The sequence below is a fragment of the Sabethes cyaneus genome, chromosome 1 (assembly GCF_943734655.1).
Source record: "Sabethes cyaneus chromosome 1, idSabCyanKW18_F2, whole genome shotgun sequence".
In the NCBI taxonomy this organism is placed as follows: domain Eukaryota; kingdom Metazoa; phylum Arthropoda; class Insecta; order Diptera; family Culicidae; genus Sabethes; species Sabethes cyaneus.
The window spans coordinates 120,165,818-120,186,802 of record NC_071353.1 but is presented as its reverse complement, the minus strand read 5'-3'; the positions used below and the strand labels follow the sequence as shown (position 1 = coordinate 120,186,802).

At 42.5% G+C, this 20,985-nt stretch overlaps 1 protein-coding gene across 2 annotated transcripts in view; it reads right to left on the bottom strand.

Moving 5' to 3' along the window:
• Positions 1 to 1,781: 1,781 nt before the first annotated feature.
• LOC128732905 (disks large 1 tumor suppressor protein) overlaps positions 1,782 to 20,985 on the bottom strand; it is a 38,048-nt gene continuing 18,844 nt past the window's right edge. Inside the window, exons 3-15 of one of the 2 annotated variants that reach the window (XM_053826348.1) lie at positions 11,519 to 11,551; positions 10,619 to 11,451; positions 10,475 to 10,550; positions 10,267 to 10,404; positions 10,043 to 10,191; positions 7,305 to 7,554; positions 7,135 to 7,237; positions 6,821 to 6,865; positions 6,593 to 6,634; positions 4,572 to 4,718; positions 4,208 to 4,490; positions 4,050 to 4,141; positions 1,782 to 3,850 (exon numbers count right to left, since the gene is read on the bottom strand). In XM_053826348.1, the coding sequence (XP_053682323.1) occupies positions 3,744 to 3,850; positions 4,050 to 4,141; positions 4,208 to 4,490; positions 4,572 to 4,718; positions 6,593 to 6,634; positions 6,821 to 6,865; positions 7,135 to 7,237; positions 7,305 to 7,554; positions 10,043 to 10,191; positions 10,267 to 10,404; positions 10,475 to 10,550; positions 10,619 to 11,451; positions 11,519 to 11,551 (2,298 nt within the window). In that variant the 3' untranslated portion in view covers positions 1,782 to 3,743. The remainder of the gene's footprint in view (positions 3,851 to 4,049; positions 4,142 to 4,207; positions 4,491 to 4,571; positions 4,719 to 6,592; positions 6,635 to 6,820; positions 6,866 to 7,134; positions 7,238 to 7,304; positions 7,555 to 10,042; positions 10,192 to 10,266; positions 10,405 to 10,474; positions 10,551 to 10,618; positions 11,452 to 11,518; positions 11,552 to 20,985) is intronic. The other variant, XM_053826349.1, reaches the window with a different exon arrangement.

The following is a 20,985-nucleotide window of genomic DNA, read 5'->3' as shown; positions in this document are numbered from 1 at the left end:
GCTTAAACTGTATTAGGTACAAGGTCTATGCTAGCTGGATTCTTGAAAAGCTTAAAGATCAGATAGGATCGTTGAGGCTGCAGCAGGCAGCTTTTCTGCACAAAGGTCCACCACCGACAATCTTTGTGTACCCCAGAGCATATTGCAGGAGTATTGGAATGGGGGCCTTCAATAATGTGTCGTTGGAGGTACTGCCTTCTAAAAGTGAGTCAAGTTCTATATGAAGCTATTAGTGCTCCCGCTACGCTGTAAGGTACTCAGGTTACTGTCCTTACTAAATATAGCAGAAAGTTGCTAAGAGGATATGAGCAGCATATCGTAGAGGTAGAATATGTGATTGAAGCTACAAATCCTAGAACCTAGCACCATATATTTTTATTTCGTTTGATCTAGTTAACATTCGAGTCATAACGATATATTCGCGACAACGTATTGTTTGCGATTCACATATGAAAATGAAGGCATAAAAATAAATAGCATCGATAACTATCTGCGGATCAGCTAATGTCTGAACAATTGCAGCCGCCAATAGTATTGATTCTGTGCAAATTACAATGATACACGTTTCCATCCGAGAACAATGCAACAAACGGTTATCAGCATTTTTTACCCGAGCAGCACATTTTTTTTCCTATATGAACTCATCACTGCGACCGGTATAATTTGATCTATTGTGATATCGCCCGGGTGTTTGCTGTATAACCCGCACTGCATTTATTTTGGCTATAATCGCTATTGAGTGAGCGATATGCTTATTGAATTTTATGCGTGTTTGTGTGTAATTGAGTACCCTTCCTTCAATGCTTTTCTCTACTTTACCCACCTCGTTCCACATGACAGTGCTGTCCCCAAAGCCATCCCTGGTGCAGATTACTAGTGCATTTATTTAACTATAAGCAAAAACACTCCATCAAGAAGACTGGTAATTCTGTCAAAAGTCGAGAGACAGTAACAGCAATGCTATCTGCCGAGTTAAAGTTGAACCTACACATACTAGTGTGTGTAAATTAGAATATGGATGTACACAAACACGTATGCAATGCATTACTACACTCGCACACATTTTTGTCAACCAATACATGTATACACAGCTTCAACTTTTGTCGGGAAGGGTGCGCTGTTGCTTCTGTTACTCGTCATTTGTATGGGCGTGAGAAAGAGATGCCAGTCTTCTTGATGGGATGTTTTTGCTATAAAGGTCTCATTTTTGCACTGTCAATACGTCTTATCTGTATAACATAGAATTCAGCACGAAGGAAGGGTGGTGAGCGGCCTGAGAAAAACCCATGCTAAAGTCACTTTGCTATCGAATGGCCTAATTCTACTAAGATTCGAACCCATGACCATTCGCTTGTCAAAGCAGACTCGACAACTTTGCGACTACAGAGGCCCCGCAAGCAGCATGTTTCTCGCAATTGTATTAACAATACGGTTTTTGCCTCTATGTTGGTTGCTGCAATATGCAGAGTCCGAGGTTATGATGCATCTCATTGTACTGTCTTCCAACTTCAGACACCTGTAAAAAGCCGGTCAACGAAAGTTCATCTACTTCGCGTACTGAAGATATGATTCTCCTAGCCCGATTGTTTGCCTAAATTCGAGGCATCCTACTCTTTTTCAACTAATCCAGGCGACTTGCATGCTTTAATCCCTGGGCATTTTCAGTACAGTCAGTCTTGAAAACTCGAAGTAGGCTAGTAGTAGGATTTACATACGACTTACGGCAATAAAAGTTTTCTTGTTTTGAGATAAATGAAACAATAGGCAACGATTGGCAACAAACCTATGTTTACGTTATGTCGCGTTTATTGCAATTACAAGAGTTAAACAACTTTTTTCTTCTGCTTTTCGACACTTGATGTGAGAGTGTATGAGTGAGAGGAATTTTGAATCAATTAGCTTCTCCCCTCGGTTCTACTAATCAGAAATGTCTCAACGATTTTTTTGCTTTACTTCATGCTACGATTTAAATTTTGTTTTTTTTTCTTTTTTCCGTATTTCTCAATCTATACTTTGAGTCATTATTTACACATAGTTATCATTTATTAACTTTTGGCTCACTAAACAAGTTAAACCATTCGGCATTCTTTCATATTTCGTTATAAAACTTTTAAGGGATTTTCTTTTCGTAAGGCAGCTTTCTAATGTAAGTGTTGCGGGTTCTAGTTATTGATTTCCTTCTGGTGTCGCACTACCGCACTATACGCAGTACTAATTGGATTATACAGCTCGATTTAGAAGTTTACTTGTATAAATGAAAAGACATTTTGTTTTACCGTTATGAGTTTTAATATCGTCCGATAAATATGACGACCGTTCATTTAACTGCAGTAGAAGGGTATGAAAGAGAACTGATGACACATTGTTCACGATATTGTTGCTGACTGTCCGGTTTCGGGTTATGGCTCGCGAATGTTGGCTGGTTTCCGATCGAAATTGAATATACTGTGAGTTTGTGTAAAATTTTGGCACGAAGTTGATCAAGTCATTCGAAACGAATGACTTGCTTCCCGATATCTTTACACAACAGAGCCTATTGGTACATGCTTTCTGCGCACGTATGTATTGCGAAGTCAAAGATATTGTGTTGTATTTTTTCGAAGATGAGCTTAAGCCGGTGACAATTTCATACACTTTCTATCGACTACTTACTTACTAAAACATAAAATGAATGGTGTTATTTACGTTTCGCTTTTCTTTTTTTCTGTGAGCTTTCACATGTTCCAATGCAAGTGCAGGGTGTGGATTTTTTGTTTTTGTGGGTGAATTGGTGCAAAATTAAAATAAATAAAACCGTTTATTTTCTACTAAAACAAAGTGTCATATTTCGAGTTTTTGTTAGCTTGAATCGTATCTCTAGTAATAGTTTAGTTTTGAGAATTACCGGGAAATATTTTGATTGTCCAAAAATTAGACTACTTATTCAAACGTTCTGATTCGGATCATTTTCATTTCGGGAATTTGGTTTAGGCGAATAGTTAAATGCGTTTCATTTGCTTTGTTCAACCAACTGTTATGAAGGAAGGGTGCGGATAATATTTGCTTTTTACTAGCCTTAGTGTTTCTCGCTAAATTTGTAACAATTTTGAAGCACAGTACTAGATACACGTTAGAGTCCAACAACCAGACTTCAGTGTTGATGTGATTCACGAACTCGTCCGTGGCAGAATTCTATAGACGTTATTTTACCTTAATATACATGATCTATTCAATGTTTACTTTCATTTAGTTTAAACCATGTTTTATTAGATACATTAATTTTATATATTTTTCTTTTATATAAATATATTGATTTAATAAACATTCATCAATAGTTAATAGGTTTATTATTCTCGAACAAAATAATTTAAATAAATTTCCCATATTCAATGCAAATTTTCTTTTAAAATCTTACTCGCCAAGCTCTCGTACTCGCATCAATATATAATTTAAAAATAATAATAGACAACAACATGTTTTGCTCTTTATTCTTTTTTCTAAACTACTAGCAGCACTTTTGCTATTAGTTTCCACACAGCTGCGCTCTTCGTCTGACAGCTGCTCAGTGTATGTGTACATTAACGTGTAAGAGTAAGAGTGTGAGTGTTCTCGTCATCATCATCATCAACTTCATGGTGGTAGGGCTATAGTGGTGGTGGCGGCGGTTAAGATGGCCTCGGCTACCGTCAATGATGATAACCGGAGCGGGACACCGGCCTGGCGCGCATATTCGGTGGCAGAGTCCACGTTATGTTGGCCTGAGGTCATAGAGATTCCTTCGACGGCACCCAAATGGTTGGACCACTCTGGGACCAGATTACGTTCTTGGTCTTACTGTAGATCTCCTCGATCGTGTCGCCTTGGACAATTGCTGTTAACGAGCAAACGGTAACGTTTTAGATACCGGTCAAGAGTCATTGATTGTATTGAATTTCTCAACACAACAGAAAAAAATGTATGTTTGTTTTTCCCATATAGTCTAGTGGCTAGGATATCCATTTCGATTACAAGTGCTCTCCTGATCGTTATAAATTTTACTTGATTAAGCATGCAAAATAAAAAACATTTACCTGTAAAGTATTCGCCAAACTCGTGCTCCATCTTGAGTGCTCTCTCGTAAGTCTTCTTGGCCTGTTCCTCTGTCATTCTTCTATTCATTTCCCTGCAAATAAGATAACAAAAACTGTAGATAAAAGCAGTATGCGCAGCTTAGGAGAATGTCACTCACATAATCGACTCCACCGACTTTGGCTTGATAAATATTGCGATCGGGAATAGCTGTGCCACCTGCAGTCGCTTGATTGCGTTGCCCGATACGTCCAGGATGCAGTGTTTGCCCTTTTCGGCTACTTCACGAACCGATGCAACTGACGTTCCGTACAGATTATCGTTGTACTGGCCAGCCTCGATGAACAGGTGATTCTGGATGTCCTTTTCCATTTGTTCCCGGGACGCTACGAAATGGTAATCCCGGCCATCAACTTCGTAGTCCCGCTTAGGTCGGGTTGTGTCTTGAGAGAAAGAGAAAACCGGTTAATTTGAGAGAAAGAGAAAACCGGTCATATTTGAACTTATGAATTTTGTGAACGTACGAGGAACGCACGATCCGAACTGATTCGGATACTCCGAAATGAGGTCATCGTTGATACGATCCTTCAAGGGGCCCAAAATAATAACCGGACGAGTGTAACCGATCTGCAGACGCTGAACCGATTCATAGGAGAGGATATTTTCCTCAGCTGAAAACACAAGCAGTTAAAATACGGATCGATTAGTATCGAGAGGTTTGAGATTGGAATAATAAATTCGCTGTCTTTAAACTGCTCAAGGGTTTCATTCACGCTTGTGCATTGTAGATAGATGATAGATACAGAGCGGACCGTCGGCTCCGTTTGTGCTATATTGTTTGGAGGTAGTTTGGTGCTTGAATGCTGTTGTACTGGTACAATTAATGAAATATCTATGTATACGAGGGACTTATATTAACAACAACAGTGACAAAGCTCGATTTGCATTGGGTTAGTTGGTACATTTGAGCAGTTTAACTGACAGGGCAGGTATGGTGATTGAACCACATCAATGTTGGTCAAATTAGGGTGATATAACTGGAATCAACTTTCTAATAGATAACAACAAGTAATACATTTAAACAGTGTAAGAGTGTTGGCGAGTGTTTGGTACTCCTGAAATGAATATTTCAAATCTTCCAATTAAAATTGTAAATTTGATAGCAACCTGCGGTAATTGGTTATATATTGAACCGAACAAGTGTCACGATGTCCATCCATGAAGTTCAGTACTTTGATATATTACCGTGTTAAACTTCCTTCATCTCATTAGCGAATTTGATGAGTTTATAATAGATATTTTAATTCAAAAACGAGACATTACATCTTAAACTATCATGCAGTACCGGTTTAGTTTTTAGAACAACTAACTACGAAAGAAATTAAAACCAAATGCAACGTACCATGTCTACCTAACAAATCAGCAATGTAAATATGTCTGTTATATCAAACAGATGTTTAACTTGAGTGAAACCAACATGATATCACGTGACGTAACGGAATAGTGAGTAAATGATCGTATTATTGTAAGTTTAGCAACGAAAAAACAACGCATGCTATTGTAGTTTTTTTGTTTCGCTCATTGATTGACGACTGCTCACGCGCACGTGAGGCAGCATCGCGGAAGTAGCGATCGAACAAACGAACGGGTAAATTCGAATGTGTAGAAAAAGAATGCAAGAATAGGAGAGAATAGAGAGGCAGGCAGCAGCCAAACTTACAATCAGCATCATTATTCTCCAGGTAAATTAGAGTTATCTGCTCCATGTCGGGTAATTCCACGCGGTAGATAATTTCCCCTGGTGTTCGTGGAGGAGATAGTGATAGCAGAACGGTAGTTTGTTTTTTATTTGTTTGTTTTTTTTTGCGTTAAAAAATCGCGGGGGTATCATTTGGTATGTAACGTTAATTCATTTCGTTGGTGAAATGAAACGTGTGAGTTGATTTTTGTTCGGATTCGATTCGCGTTTCGCACGTTAAAAGTTGGATTTGTTTTTTTTTTGCACACGGTGAAAGGCGAAAGTGATAGGAAAAAAAAGAATAGTGGAGGATCAGCCAGACGGTTGCAAACGTATGATGTTTAAGTTGATAATTGGAAGGAAATGATGAATTGTCTAATGTCGATCTGCACCCTCCATTCGAAAGGAAAAAAATCTTTTTGCCAAATAATGCGTCTCTAGAGATTTAACTAAATTGTTGAAGTTTGTCAACGTGTCATTTGCAAAATATTTATTTAGATTTCCCTTTCAAATGTTGGTATAGATTTTTATTTGTTTTCGTTTAACTAGAAGGATAGTAAATAATATGGCATTTTATAGGGGCTTAAAGTGGGTTATAAAACCATTTTCAATGCCTGCGGTACGTATCGCCAGGAACAACCAACAAATAAACCGATCGTCTGAGCGATCGAATATTTCCGATACTCGGACCACGGTATAAAGTATGAAGGGGTGTAGAAGGATTCATTGCTGAAAAAAGCTGCCTGGTCGTACATACTTTTTCATATGTACTAGCGAAAGGATATAGGAGAAAATAACTCAACTCACCTTCGGCGTTCGCGTCGTCTTGCGTGTAGCAAAGCATGAAAGCTGCAAATGGAATTGGAAGAAATGAGTACCGAGTTCAAACTGTACGTAAGGTGTTTGTAGTGCGTATTTGTGTGCGTGTTGTAATGTCTGCTTTTTCTTTTGCATTCCGACACTTTTAATTATTTGGTAAAACATAAAACGGTGGTGTGTAAAATACGTAAAACAATTGTGAGAAATGAAACTTACGTTGCTCTGAATCATGATTATTCTGATCGCACACATTGCCATTCGCTAAAAATATGAAAATGAAATGGAATTTTGAAAAACAAAAACACAAACCAGTAAACGAAAACAAGAAACCGAAACAAAACCAACGGAAATGGACACCACAGTTAAGGTTGAGAGGAAAGAAAACAAGCGTAGGTTCATATGAAGCGACATATCTTTCGCTAGAAAAGTAAAATAAATGCACAATTGATCAAGATAGATCAAAGCTAACGTCCCAATTCCTGCTGGTTTGCCTACTTTGTCACGGATTCTTAGTTAAAGGCTGTACTTACGCTCTTGATCCGAGCCATCTTCGTTCTTATCGTCCTTGCTCTTCATGAATGGGAACCGCCGCGAGAAAGAGAAATTCTTCTTTTTACGATCGAGCGTCGAAACCTGTCGGCAAAGTAAAAACAATCGTTAGAACTGTACCTAAAATCATCGAATATGTTTTGCCCATTACCTTTTCCATATTCCCCCCGGCATGGCCTTGAAATTTGACACTCCGATCGCGGGCCCGCTGTTTCCGTTCCCAGCGTCGCTTCGAGGGAACGATGCCGATGCTTTCGTCCTCATCGTCGCCGATCACTCGCCGCGCCTGCCACCACTCGTCGTCGGACGCGTTCGTCACATGCAAGATGTCACCATGACGGAAGGGCAATCCACGCCCGGGCAGGCCGTCATCTCGGTTCGGATCGTAGTCGAACAGTGTCCTGTTGCGGATAGTAAAAACATAAGGAGGAGTTATTTACAATAACACGATTATCGCATGAATGACGCAAGACTACGTTAAGTTGATTGTTTCATAAAGATTTGCAATATTTTACCACATCTTCTGAGATGATTTGGTTGTTCTTACGGATTAAGTACTCGTTTCTAAGAATTTTCGTAAATTTCACGCTTCAAGATAGACGCGATAGAAGCGATAGAAACAGGCAGTCTGTTGCCGGACGTCGCTACGCAAGTCTAGCGATTTAAAACCACTGTCGGTAGAAAGCGCAATTATACAAGAATGGTTATCGTCGCCGAGGCGAGTGGGTGCGTGTGTTAAAAAAATAAAATTGGGAGAAACAAATCTAGGTATCAGACCTCCTAATAAGAGGGTGCGGCAGTAGTTTAGTGAATAAAACATTCGAGTACCAACCGAAAGAGCGTGGGTGCGAGCCCCACCTGCCATTATATTTGCCCCAACGACCCAATATATTGTTGGCCTATATACCGAAATTTAACAGTTTATTCAATTAACCATTCTTCGTACCAGACACTTCCTCATTCTCCAAAACAGAATTTTCCTCTTGACCGCGTACAAAATGAAATGCAAGTACAAAAGAAGAACAAATGACAAGTAGGCGAAATGACAATGTAAAATAGTTGACAAAAATACGATGAAGACTTCGAAAAACCGCCAAAAAGCGACAAAAAATGTAATGAAAAATAACGGAAAGCTGTAATGGCTAACCTCGTGCTTTTAGTCTTGAGCTTGAAATGCGATCAAGCATATATATTAATATTTTTCCCCGAAAACCCGCGCTGAGAATCGCGGCTAACACGCTGACAGACGAACAGCGTCACGCGCAGTACCTTGTAAGTCGCAAGGGCCTGCATAGTGTCGTCGTCCTGACAGCAAAAACAAGTTAGATTAAAACTTCTCGGTCAGTGGTTTCTCAGTAGACGGATGAAGAGGCACAATTTGTGTCTGAAAATCAGTGGGGTTGTGTACAAGACACGACCGCATATGTAACTGACGCAGGACTACGTAAAGTCTCTTTGCAGTGATAGTAACCAACATGTAATCATTCGATTCTTTAAGTAATACGTGCTATATGCAGCATATATACATGCTACATGCGTTGTATGTAACATTTATCAAATTAGTAACATTGTATACGTCCGATCCTCAATATATTATAGAGTTATTTCTATGTACATTTGGAAACAATTTAACAAAATCAAGAACACAAACTGTTGCTTTTATGCTACCTTACAGAAATTAAAGATTGTTTTTATGACCAATCGTTCCACCACGTTGGAGGGATTTTACCAATTCAATCCCATTTTATCAACAGCACATCTTTTCATTACACTTCCAATGCGATGCAAACTTGCGCATTCATATAGAATTAAATTATAACCGAACACTACAGCTGTAGCGCACTTTTCCAACACAGATATCAAATTCGCCTAAGTTTAAACGTCTCGCCGTGAAGAATTTGCAATCTGTTGAGACAATGGGCTTTAGTCATTGTTTTGGCACACTTCCCTAACACAGGCATCAGATTGAACTAGGTTTAATCGCGTTCGTAAAAAATTTTAGAACGAGATGGCTCCATTACTCTTTCTGGTGTACTTCCCAAGCAAAGACATAAAATTGGTCTAGGTTTAATCGCGATGCTAGGGGGGCTCCGTAGCCGCAAGGTTACCGAGTCTGCTTTGACAAGCGAGTGGTCGTGGGTTCGAATCTTAGTAGAATCAAGCCATTCTCGATGTCAAGTGACTTTAGCATGGGTTTATTCTCAGGCCCCTCCATTTACCCTTCCTTCGTGCTGAATTCTATATTTACCCTCTGAAGCCTCTTAACAGTGCAAATGTCCCTCCTATAGTTAAGTGTACTGGTCAGAGGTACGAATGAGTCCTCGCCAGGGACGGCTATAATATGGGATAGTGCTGGCAGCGAGGAATAAGTGGGTAAAGTAGATTAAGCTTTGAAGGAAGGGTAAACCCCAATACACGCAAGCACGCATAAAATTTAATAAGCATATCGCTCACTCAATAGCGATTATAGCAAAAAAGAAATGCAGTGCAGGTCATACAGCAAACACCCGGGCGATATTACAATAGATCAACTATACTGGTCGCAGTAATGAGTCCACACATGGAAAAAAAATCGCGATGCTAAGAAATCTTGTTGAAACGAGGAGACTTTGTCATTTGTTCTGGTTTACTTTCCAAGCACAGATATCTAATTGGTCTAGGTTCAATCGTTGCAAAGAATCTTCGACCTGTCGAAAGGATTTCCAGTTGGACAATGGTTTATTTTCAATTTTTTAATAGTGCATACTTCGAAATCAGTCGGTTTCTTTGTTGGAGTTGATGCGAAGATTTTCCGACCGATCGGCGCAAAAATATTAAAAGTTGATCTGGAAATCGCTAAGTTATTAGCGTTATAAAGTTATAAAGTTATAAAATTTTAGTTTTACTTACCTCACATAAAGAGTCCGTTTTTGTGATGTCCGCAGCAAGGTTCCGGTTCCGGCCACCACCTGCTGCTTCAGTTCTTGTATTCGCTGCTCAAATCGATTATAGTCTTCTGGTCGGTACTGCGCAACCAGGGTAACTGTGCCACCAGCATTCTGAGAATAAATAAAAAAAACTTAAGTATAACCGCTTTCAAAAAAAAAACGCAGCCACCACAAGTTGAGCTTTACCTTCAGTGCCTGGGCAGCATCCTCGTGAGAAGCACCGTTCAAGCTAACACCGTTTACGCTCATCAACTGATCGCCCCGCTTCAGTTCACCTCCAATATCAGCCGCACCGCCGGCAAGCACGTATGACACAAAGATCCCCTAAAAAGTTACCGAAAGTACAAAAACTTCATTCCTTTACCGGCATAAAGTTACACGCTTCTCAACTAACCTGCCCATCCTCGCCGCCGACTATATTGAATCCCAATCCTGAAGGACCCTTCTGAATGACTATTGTTCTAGGCTCCCTGTGAACAGAAATGCGTCTTATAGTATCAATTCCCCCAAACACAACAAAATAAAGCTTGGACTTCACCTCGAAATATCCTCGTGACTAACGGCTCGCGGCGTTCCGATCGGTAGGCCCGACTCCAGCAGATTCGAGGACGCGTACCGTGAGGAGGCATTATCCAGCAGGGGCGAGTGGGACCGAAGATCCCCACCACCGCCGCTCAGTGCCGCATGATCGACCACACTTTGGCCGACCTGATTCATTGCACTAGTGGAAAGCGAGTTCAAATTCCCGATCGAATTGGCCAGCGCCTGCAAAATGTTGGTCTTCTGCACGATCAGCGTCGCCTTGTTGGTGATGGCCTTCAGCGTGGCGACGGCTTCTTCGTGGACCACATTCTCGAGATTCCGCTCCTCGTCGCTGGTTCGCACGGCAATCAGCTTATCGCCGACGGCAAGCCTTCCATCGACGTGGGCCGCCCCACCATCCATTATCTTCGTCACGTAGATGCCATTATCTCCCGGGATGTGCTGATTGCCTATTCCTCCAGCAATCGAGAATCCTAAACCCTTGTTACCCTTAATCAATTCTATTTCCTCCTGCTTGGGTGCTTGCGCCGGAGGCCTTTTCCGACGAATGTGCAACGTCACTCTTTCCCCAGCTTTCTTCAGTGCATCCACCGCTTCTCCGTGGGTTACATTCACCACCGACATATCGTTGACGGAAACGATACAGTCATTCACCTGCAGTCGTCCATCTGCATAGGCAGCTCCCCCCGGAATCACCTTTGTGATATATATGGATGCATCCAAATTGATGTGCGGATTATCTGTTCCACCGGCTATCGAGAAGCCAAGCCCAGTCGAACCCCGAGCCAGCACAATATCTTCATACTCCCAAACAGCATCTCCGTTTAGCTAGCGAAAAAAAACCATTATACAATTAGAATAAAAATTCGTTTTGGCAATCCCTAGAAAAGCTCACCTGTTTCGCATCGTTCGAGTTAGATGTGTTGACCTGTTCGGAAAAAAGAGATGAACGAGAAAACGAAATGTAATGAATACGATTACTTAAGACGTTCACGCTGGAACAACAGGATGCTTTGCAAGCGCAGAAAAACCTAATAAAAATCTACGAAAAACATCAATCTTACTCTCATAATCACCGACAACTTCACTGGCCACGGTGCGGCGGTCTGTACTCTGCGGGTAAAGAATTCTAAATACGCTAAAATACAGTAAAAAAAAGCAAATTCGAGAGAACTTTCAAACGCTGCTGTGCACACCAACCGGGGACAGATTGGCAAATTGGGATAATTCAGCCGTGCATTCGCGCTTAAGTCTGGTTAGGCAAAACCGCATGACGCACAACACAACACAGCACAGCGCACCATCAGCCGTGCCAGCCAGCGGAGCGAGCGCGCGGTATGAGCCGAAAGTTCGTTGCGAGAAAATCGCTGCTTTCGTTTTTCATCTTTCGGCCGGACGGACCGAGCACCGACGAACAAACAGCTGCCAGGCCCGGGATGCCAGATCGATCGGGGGTAACGCGCGGTTGAAATTCGTCACGCATAGGGTAACCAACCTATTTTGGACCCCTTCAGCAGCTGTACATAATTTGGACACTTCCATTTGATTTTGCTGTAAGTGTCCAAATTATGTACAGCTGTTGAGGGGGTCCAAAATACGTTGGTTACCCTAAACTCTTGGATTTTTTCGAAAGACGTTCCAGTGTTCTAGGATGGCAATCTGATACGTGGGATATGCTCTAATTATGAATGCGAAACAATGTTATTTTATTGCAATTTGTAATTGATATATACGAAATTAACAAGTTCATTTTAGTGGTTTGTGATTTCTGAAAAACTAAGACTCACAAATTCTGATATTTGCAAAATGAATTTATCTTGGACACAAAATCATTTAATTAAGACTTGTGATATCATGACAACTGATTGACATTGTATCATGACTCTATGCTCAACTTGTTGGCTCGTTTGCATTTGCTCAACTCGTAGCATCTCATTTACTGTGCATCTCTGGATTGTCACAAGGTAGTCGCTTAGGACCATTATTGTTCGTGATTCTATTAAACGCGAACGCAACAGACAGACGATTTTCCGGTTCTTTAACAACGTAACTCTTTTTATTTACTACAGCTATAGACGCTGTTTACTTTATTTACTTCAGGTCTGTCATTTTCTCTGCTTCAGTTCGATCCCACAGGTTCGCTGACGTTATGGAAGAATTACGGCTTCAACGTAATGTTGACGAAGGTGCGTCGCAACGAAAGATTGTGACATTCCCCCCGGTACTTCTAGATCAAGGGTCCAACGATGTATTTGCACCGATGTCTAACACTGCTAGCTTCACCGCTGGCCTTTCGAATACTCCATGTCCAGTCTGCACAACTGCGCGGCGCACCTGTCCATCTTTGGAGCGGACTGCACGAGCCACACGACCCTTCGGCCAACAGTTCCTTGGCAGAGTGTCGTTTACAATAACGACAATGTCTCCTTCAGTGATCGGTTTGGTTCGGTTGAACCACTTTGTCCTCCGTGTGAGTGTGGGCAGGAACTCAGCTATCCACCGACGCCAAAATCGGTTGGCATATAGCGGGGCATCTTCCAGGTGTGTTTCAAGGCGTAGCTGCTGTCGTCGTATGCGATCGGGGGCTTAGAACCGGTCGGGAGTTAATGATAAGCTCGATTTCAGTGAGTGTGTTCTTCAGTATTTCGTCAGTGGGTGTGCGAGTGACTTGCGGGTGCTTCAGGACTTTCTTCACAGATTGAACGAGGCGTTCCTAGACTCCACCAAAATGAGGTGATGCGGGTGGATTGAACGACCATTTCGTATCAGCGGTGACGAAATATTCCATCAATTTGTCCTGGTTTACTTGCTGTAAGGCTTCCTTCAGTTCACGACTGGCTCCGATAAAGTTGGTGCCGCGATCGCTAACTATCTGCACCGGCATACCTCTCCTGGCGATGAAGTTTCGGATGGCGAGGATGCACGAGTCGGTGGTAAGACTGTGTGCGACTTCAAGATGAAACGCTCATACAGTTAAACAAGTCACTAATACGCCCCATCGTTTTTCGGTCCTCCTACCAACGTCCACGTGCATTGGCCCGAAATAGTCGATGCCGACGTAGAAGAATGGACGACAGAATGCTTGTAATCGCTCGAACGGTAGACCAGACGTCTCTGAGGCTTCCGGCTTCGCTCGTTGAATCTTGCAGAGTTGGCATCGTTCTCGAACGCGCTTGTAGGCCGCTTTCAGTCCTGGAACGTAAAATCTGCGTCGGACCTCGTTAAGCGTTGTCTGGTGATTCAGGTGGCAGAACTTCTGGTGAATATTGGCAATAATAAGGTCTGTGACCGGATGCCGCTTAGGCAGCAGGATTGGATGTTTTGTACACTAGTCCACATCAGCGCATTCGTCTATGCGACTTTTCATTCGCAATAATCCATCTCCATCGATGAATGGTTTGTACAGCGCACTACTCTTTGGCAAAAGGTTCTTCCACGGCAATGGCTTTGTAGTCGCTTCCACTTCGAGGAATCTTCCCAGCGGAATAGAGCACGTTCCACAGAATGGTGCAGTACGTTCAGTGCTGACCGGTTCTCCTCTGCGGTGTGTTCAAATTTGAACTCGGCGCCAGGCCATCTTTTTGTTGGTCCCCACAGGAACTCAGGGCTTCGGAACCAGCGGCTGGTAGGAGTGAGATCCGGCAGCGTCTGCCATTTCGTTGCATCGTCAGCGACGTTTAGCTTTGTCGGAACCAGTTCCATTCGGAAGGCTCCGTCAATTCCAGCATTTCACTGATCCGCACCGCAACGAACTATCGTTCACTATCGCTTCGACTGCCCTCGGGAACTATTCCTGGAACCGCTGCGCATTGTAGTTTTTTACATATTGCGCACAGCTTAGTGAACACGACGCTCCGAAGGTCATTACTTTCGTAACATAGACATCTGGACTGCGGTTTTGCTCTCCGTTCCGCCATAGAAATCTCAAATACTGTTGATCGAACCGGTTCATCAAGATCTGAAGAAACATTTCTCGAATATCACCTGAAATGGCAATGCGGAACCCCCGGAAGCGCTGTAGTACAGATACTAATGAGGTGACTTGATCCGGTCCCGTTAGCAGGAATGAATTTAGTGAAACTCCCGAGACTTTAGCGGCTGCGTCCCAAACTAAGCGCATCTTTTTTGGTTTGTTGGGATTGACTAGCGGAAAGATTGGAAGATACCAAACCCGATCGAATTTCTCGGTCAATTGGTTTGCCGTCAGCTTCTCTATGTATCCGGATCGTTCGTAATCCCGGATCTTCTCCTTCACCGATTCAGCCAGTTCAGGATCTCGCTGCATACGCATCATCTTTTGAAAGAAGCGGTTTAGCTGAACGCACTATTCCAAGGCTATCTAACGAGAAACAAGCCTTTATTGTGTTATGCAGCTCTGTGTCGCTTCGCTCACAACACGGGCAAACATGAAGGCTGTGATGGCCTGTAAAGTTTGTCATTGACGGAACAGATGCCGAACAAGGCCCGAAGATTGTCCATCCTAGACGTGTTCTTGTACCTATTGGCTCATGTTTTGCGCCTTCTCTGCTATCCAAAGCATGTCCCAGATGACAGTTATCTATTCCTATGAGGAGTCTAGGCCGAACACTGTGGTGCGAATCACCCGGCAGTTCTCTTAGATGGTTATATTTAAGTGTTAATTCATCCATCTTGAGAGTCTGTCGAGGTCAAGCGAGACTTTCAACCGTATGCACCTTTGGGATCCAATACGTCTTCGCGTCATGTATTTCCGAGATCTCCAGCGCTAGTTTCACGGATTCTGCTTCTTGCCGTTGATGATCGGCTGTCCACCCTAAGCACAGTGGATAAGATTCTCCATTGAGACCTAACTCTTTCAGAAGGCCATGTTCCATCAGCGTGACTGAAGAACCATCATCCAAAAAGGCGTATGTACGAAAAGAGCTCCCGCGTCCGTGAATCAGTACTGGAATGTATCTCATCAAAGCTAGTCAAGCGCTCAGCTTGAAGTTGTACTGATCGGCATATTTCAAGCCCAAATTCCATACCGATATCGCTGCTTACTCTCTCAACTAATTTGATAGCTAGACCTAGTCGTTCTGTTGATTCAGAATAGATCTTGAGATCAGCCATATAGAATATTTATTTTATTATTTTTGGTTTCTGATTTCAGCAAACACCGGAGCCGAATATTTCCTATCTGTTCCTGTTTTCTATCAGCCTTTTATCTATTCCAGCGACCTACACGGTCGACATAAAGAGAAGCATCAAATGTGTTTTCGAACAGTCATGTTCACGGATCCTAACTAAAAGCTTTCGATTTTGGTGCTTTGACGGAATTAAAAACTATCGGCTTCAGTGCTTGTCAAAGAATAAAGCACCAAAGGTTACATAAATTATAGGACCGCTGTCACCGATTCTACATATATTTGGGATCTCTGGTCAGTGCCGACAACAATCTGAGGAAGGACATTCAACGACACATTCAAACTGGGAGTCGGGCCTACTTTTCCCTTCGCAAGGCGCTTCGATCAAGAAGCTCGTGGGTGCCCGACGTTAGGCATGCGAACGATAGACACATGGACGTTAGACATAATGAATGTTAGGTATGATGGATGACAGGCATAATGGATGATAGACATAATGGACGTTAGGTATAACGTACAAAACTTCGCTTTCTTGCGAATACCGACTTGAACCAATGATCGCTCCGTCGCTATATAATGAGAACAGAGGCCGCTCATTTAACATAAAACGATTTGGAATAATGTCTTTTTGGTACAACGCCGCTTAGTTTTATCAACATAACAGACCATTTTACCTAAACTCATTTGGTTAACGACCATTAGTCACAACTCCTTAAAAACCATTTTATGACATTTCATAGCTGATTCAGAGCGAGACGGCCGCTGGCTGCGAGTGTGGCTCACGACCCACCGTCGAGTCCACCTCCCCCCCGCAGAAATCACATCTGTCTAGGTTTATTCGTTTTTCTCTTGCAAACTTGCAACAAAGCTGCACTTAGTGAACATGCCTAACCGCAGTGAACATGAGCACCGCAATGAAAAGGAGCTAGTAATGGGTGATGTCACATCGATAAATCAAAATATCGATGTTCCAGCATGGATTTTCCGATGTTTCGATTCGATGTAAGCTTAAAGAAAAATCGGCCACATCGATGTTATTTTTTCGATTCAAATCGATGTCCCGAAAAAATTAATCCGCTGAAATCTGGACAATTCAGTTTGGATCCAAAAGAATGAAAATTTAGGACAAGTAAGGGCATCTTCTACGATGACCCAAATCCTTAGTTTGGTCCAAATTTTTAGACCAAGCAGAAGAACGTTTCCGCATTCTAATTTTATTTGGGGCAAACCAACCAACGATTGAAAGCTTCATCAAATAGTAAATAAATAAATCTAATTTTATACCAGAGCAATGTTGTAAATTTTTTACAACTCGTATAACTTTTGGTCTATTTCTGACAGCGCGAAGGTTGTTTTAAATCTTGCAGGTACGGGGGAGTGACATTCGACAGGAAAAAAAACAATAAAAGTTGTCAAGTTTATAAAGCCATTTCTTCAGCAGATTGATGGTGAAATACATTAATCAATTTATCTTGAACTAAAATTGCTTCGATTTTATCGCTTGGAGTTGAATATGCATCATTTCTCACATCTAGCATAAACAGACGAAAAGGCGAAATCGATCCATTCCTTGGTTTATTTACAACATGCACCCTTTTGTCGATTCGCAACAGGAAATATTTACATTACCGCTGAATCTGAATTGAACCATTTCGCCAGTTCTATTTTCGTTCGTTGGTGCAAATGTTGCATAACTCTGATCTAAATATAGACCACCGTAGAAGATGCCCTTAGGATAATTCATAAAAACCAAATGAAATGTCGAGATGCTAGAGCTGCCGAAAAGAGACTTCACCGTCTGAAAATTGCTTCGAGAGGCATGATATGAGAAGCTTCCTCAATACGATCAACGGAATCAGGTACCGGACTGTGCCAACTCCGCCAAAGTTTTGATAGTCGGAGCGAACCGCTGTATTGTGGAATCCATCTGGTTATACTAAAGGTACGGACTGAGGAGGAACTACCTACGGACTGGTTGGAAGGTCTCATATGCCCTATTTACAAAAACGGTCATCGACTCGAATGCAATTATCAAGGCATTACTCTTCTCAATTCTGCATACAAAGTTCTCTTCCGCATCCTGTTTCTCAGACTAAGGCCGTTGCAGGAAACTTTTGTTGGCGAATACCAGTGCGGTTTTCGAGAGGGACGCTCCACGACGTGCCAAATGTTCACCTTGCGAAAAATTCTTGATAAAATCCGGGAATTCAACTTGCAGACTCACCATTTGTTCATAGTCTACAAGGCAGCGTACGGTTCAATTAAACGAAATGAGCTGTAGCAGATTATGCTTGAACATGACTTTGCAACAAAACTGATAAGACTGATACGTGCTGCTACCCTTGATGGTTCAAAATCAAGCGTTAGGATAGCGGATGAGACATCGGATTCGTTTGTGATGTTAGATGGTTCGAAGTAAGGTGACGGACTATCGAAATTGCTGTTCAACATTGCATTGGAAGGTGCTATTCGAAGGGCAGGCGTGCAGAGAAGCGGTACCATCATCGCGAAATCTCACATGCTGCGGGGATTCGCGGATGACATCGATATCATCGATGTTAACCGTAGAGCTGGGGAAGAAGCGTAAACGCGTCTTAAATAGGAAGCTGCGAGGATTGGGCTTATCATAAATTCTACCAAAAGCGACCGACGAGCTCTTAGCGTTTTTGAGCGGTTGGTTCTTGGAGGCATATTAGACGAAAAAGTGTGGAGCAGGCGCATGAATCATGATGTATACATATATACATAGATGAGGATATTGTGAAGCGACTACTCACTGCAAGCCACAATGGGCCGGCCACCTGGCAAGAATGCCGGATAAGAGACCAGCGAAAACAATATTTAGCAGAGAACGCGTCTGAGGTCGACGACTTCAAGGCAGACCCCTTACCCGTTGGTTGTGCGCTGCTAATGTGGATGCTAGAGTAGCGGGTGTTAGGGGCGCCCGGTGAGCGGCAGACCAAGACTGAGAAATATGGAGATGGTTACTGAATTCGGCATGAATTCGATAACCGGATTGTCGCCGAAAAAGTAAAGTAAAGCAAGTAAGACTCGAGAAGTGTTACCAAAATAAGTGTCCGTTGGTAACAACTATTTGTCGATGGCGTGAGAATTGCATGGCTTAACACGGTCGAACAACCACTGAAGACACGGCTCGTATTCAAAAAACTTATCACAGACCCCAAAGCGTGAGGCAGATGAAAACACCGAAATGGGAAAGAACGTTAGTCTCGTTTTTCGAGTAAGAAGACCGCCTAAAACTTTCGAAGATATTTTTTTATGGTGATAAATTGGAAGATATGCCAGGAAACTTATAAAATTTCACTCATAGGAGTTCTACAGGAGAACGATTGGGCGATACAACAGCAGGCAGAACGGAAGTTAGCCTAGGGCGCCTACAAAAAACTACAGCATCCTGGCTCCAGATCTCGAAGAGGTCCGACAAGAAATCGGACAGCTGCTGCCGCCGAAAACATCCGACTCCCGACAGAACTCTTCAAAATGGCAATGAACCACTAGCAACGACGCTGGATAATTTGAAGGAATTGGGAGAAGCAGAAACTTCCGGAGAATTGGATGGTAGGTTTATCCCATCTAAAATGCGCGATTGGCTCAGTTTGCTGTAGTTTACGAGGCATTACGCTGATTAACGGCGCCTACAAGGTGCTTTCCCAAATCTTGTTGCGTTCTCTATCGATAATAGCATAGCTACGATGTCTATCGATAATAAATGTCGGGAGTATAACGTGCCCCACCACACTTTCGTGAATTCTAAAGTAGCGTACGATACAGTCGAGTGCGAACAGGTACGGTAGAATATGCACGAGAACGACTTTCCGGACAATCAGATGTAGCTGATTAAGGCTACGCTGAATCAAGTGATGTGCTACGCGCGTATTTCGGGGGCACTCTCGAGTCCTTTCGAGTCGCGTAAACGCAAGGAGATGGACTGTCTTGTATGTTATTCATCGCTGTTAAAGGTGTGACCCGGCAAGCGGACATTAAATCGAGAGAAAGGATCATCGACAAAAGTAGCCAACTCCTAGCCTTCGCAGACGACCTTTCCCATCATTACTAGAAACTTTGTGACGGCGGAAGCAATCTACGCCAGATCTTAAACGGAAGTTAGGAGAATTGGGTTAGAAATTGACGCATCAAAAACAAAATATATGATGGGAAGATGTTCCAAAGAAAACGGAGTTCGGCTTTCACGGACAGTCACTATTGACATCGATGAGCTGGAAGTTGTTGATGAGTTCATATATTTGGGATCTCTAATTACCACCGACAATAATATAAGTAAAGAGAATCAACGACGCATTCGAGCTGGAAGTCGGAGCTACTTTTCGCTTCGCAAAACACTTCGTTTGAGGAGAATACGCTAGGAAGCATGGAGTTGGAATGCTACTGAGCTCAGGGGCTTCTGCGACTCTGATGCGCTGGTAATGAGAGGTAAAAGAATAATCTTCGCCCGACTTAGAACACGGGTTGGAAACCCTATGACAATTTAACAGTGATTGAGAAAATGGCCAGATCCATGTCCCGGACAAGTCGAACAAAAAACATAAAGAATTTCCTAAGAATTGTTCCAAAACGTAAAGCTTTGTCATGATCTTTCAAGGAACATCGTAACGTAATGACTCAAGGTCAAGTAACATACCATGAAGTTTTCTGGAAAAGTTCCCAAATTTGGTGAAACAATATTTTGCAAATAGAAAGTTTTTTAGAACTGATCTATGTGTGTGTATTGGATGCAGTGTTTTTATGTATTTTAAACTTTCTTTAAAATTATCTTTGGCACAAAAAACAATCAACCGATTACCCGCGGTCCACCTGTTCTGGCATCCCGGTTTCACACACATTCCGGAGCTACCCGACAAGTCCGTTTTCTCGCTGACGAACCGCCGGCCGGCCGAGCTCCAACGCAGCGCAGATGACGACGATGATGTGTTCAAGATATTTTTAATGCTCCTCACTCGTTCAATAGCACCCAGCGGCGTAAACCGTGCAACGCAACGTTCTTGCCGTGGTCGTTTCCGTGCGAATTGTACAGTTTAAAATTTACTAAAAACCGAAGATGATCCATTTCCAGACCGGGCGTGAGTCAAACGATGCGACTAAGCGGCACCTTGCGGTAACTGTAGCAAAACATTGAGTCACGTGTACCCGTATAAGGACGCGGACAGTGTGACCAATTGAAGGTTACGTGAATAAATCAGAATCATCGTACACCATTAAACAAATCAATAAAGAATGA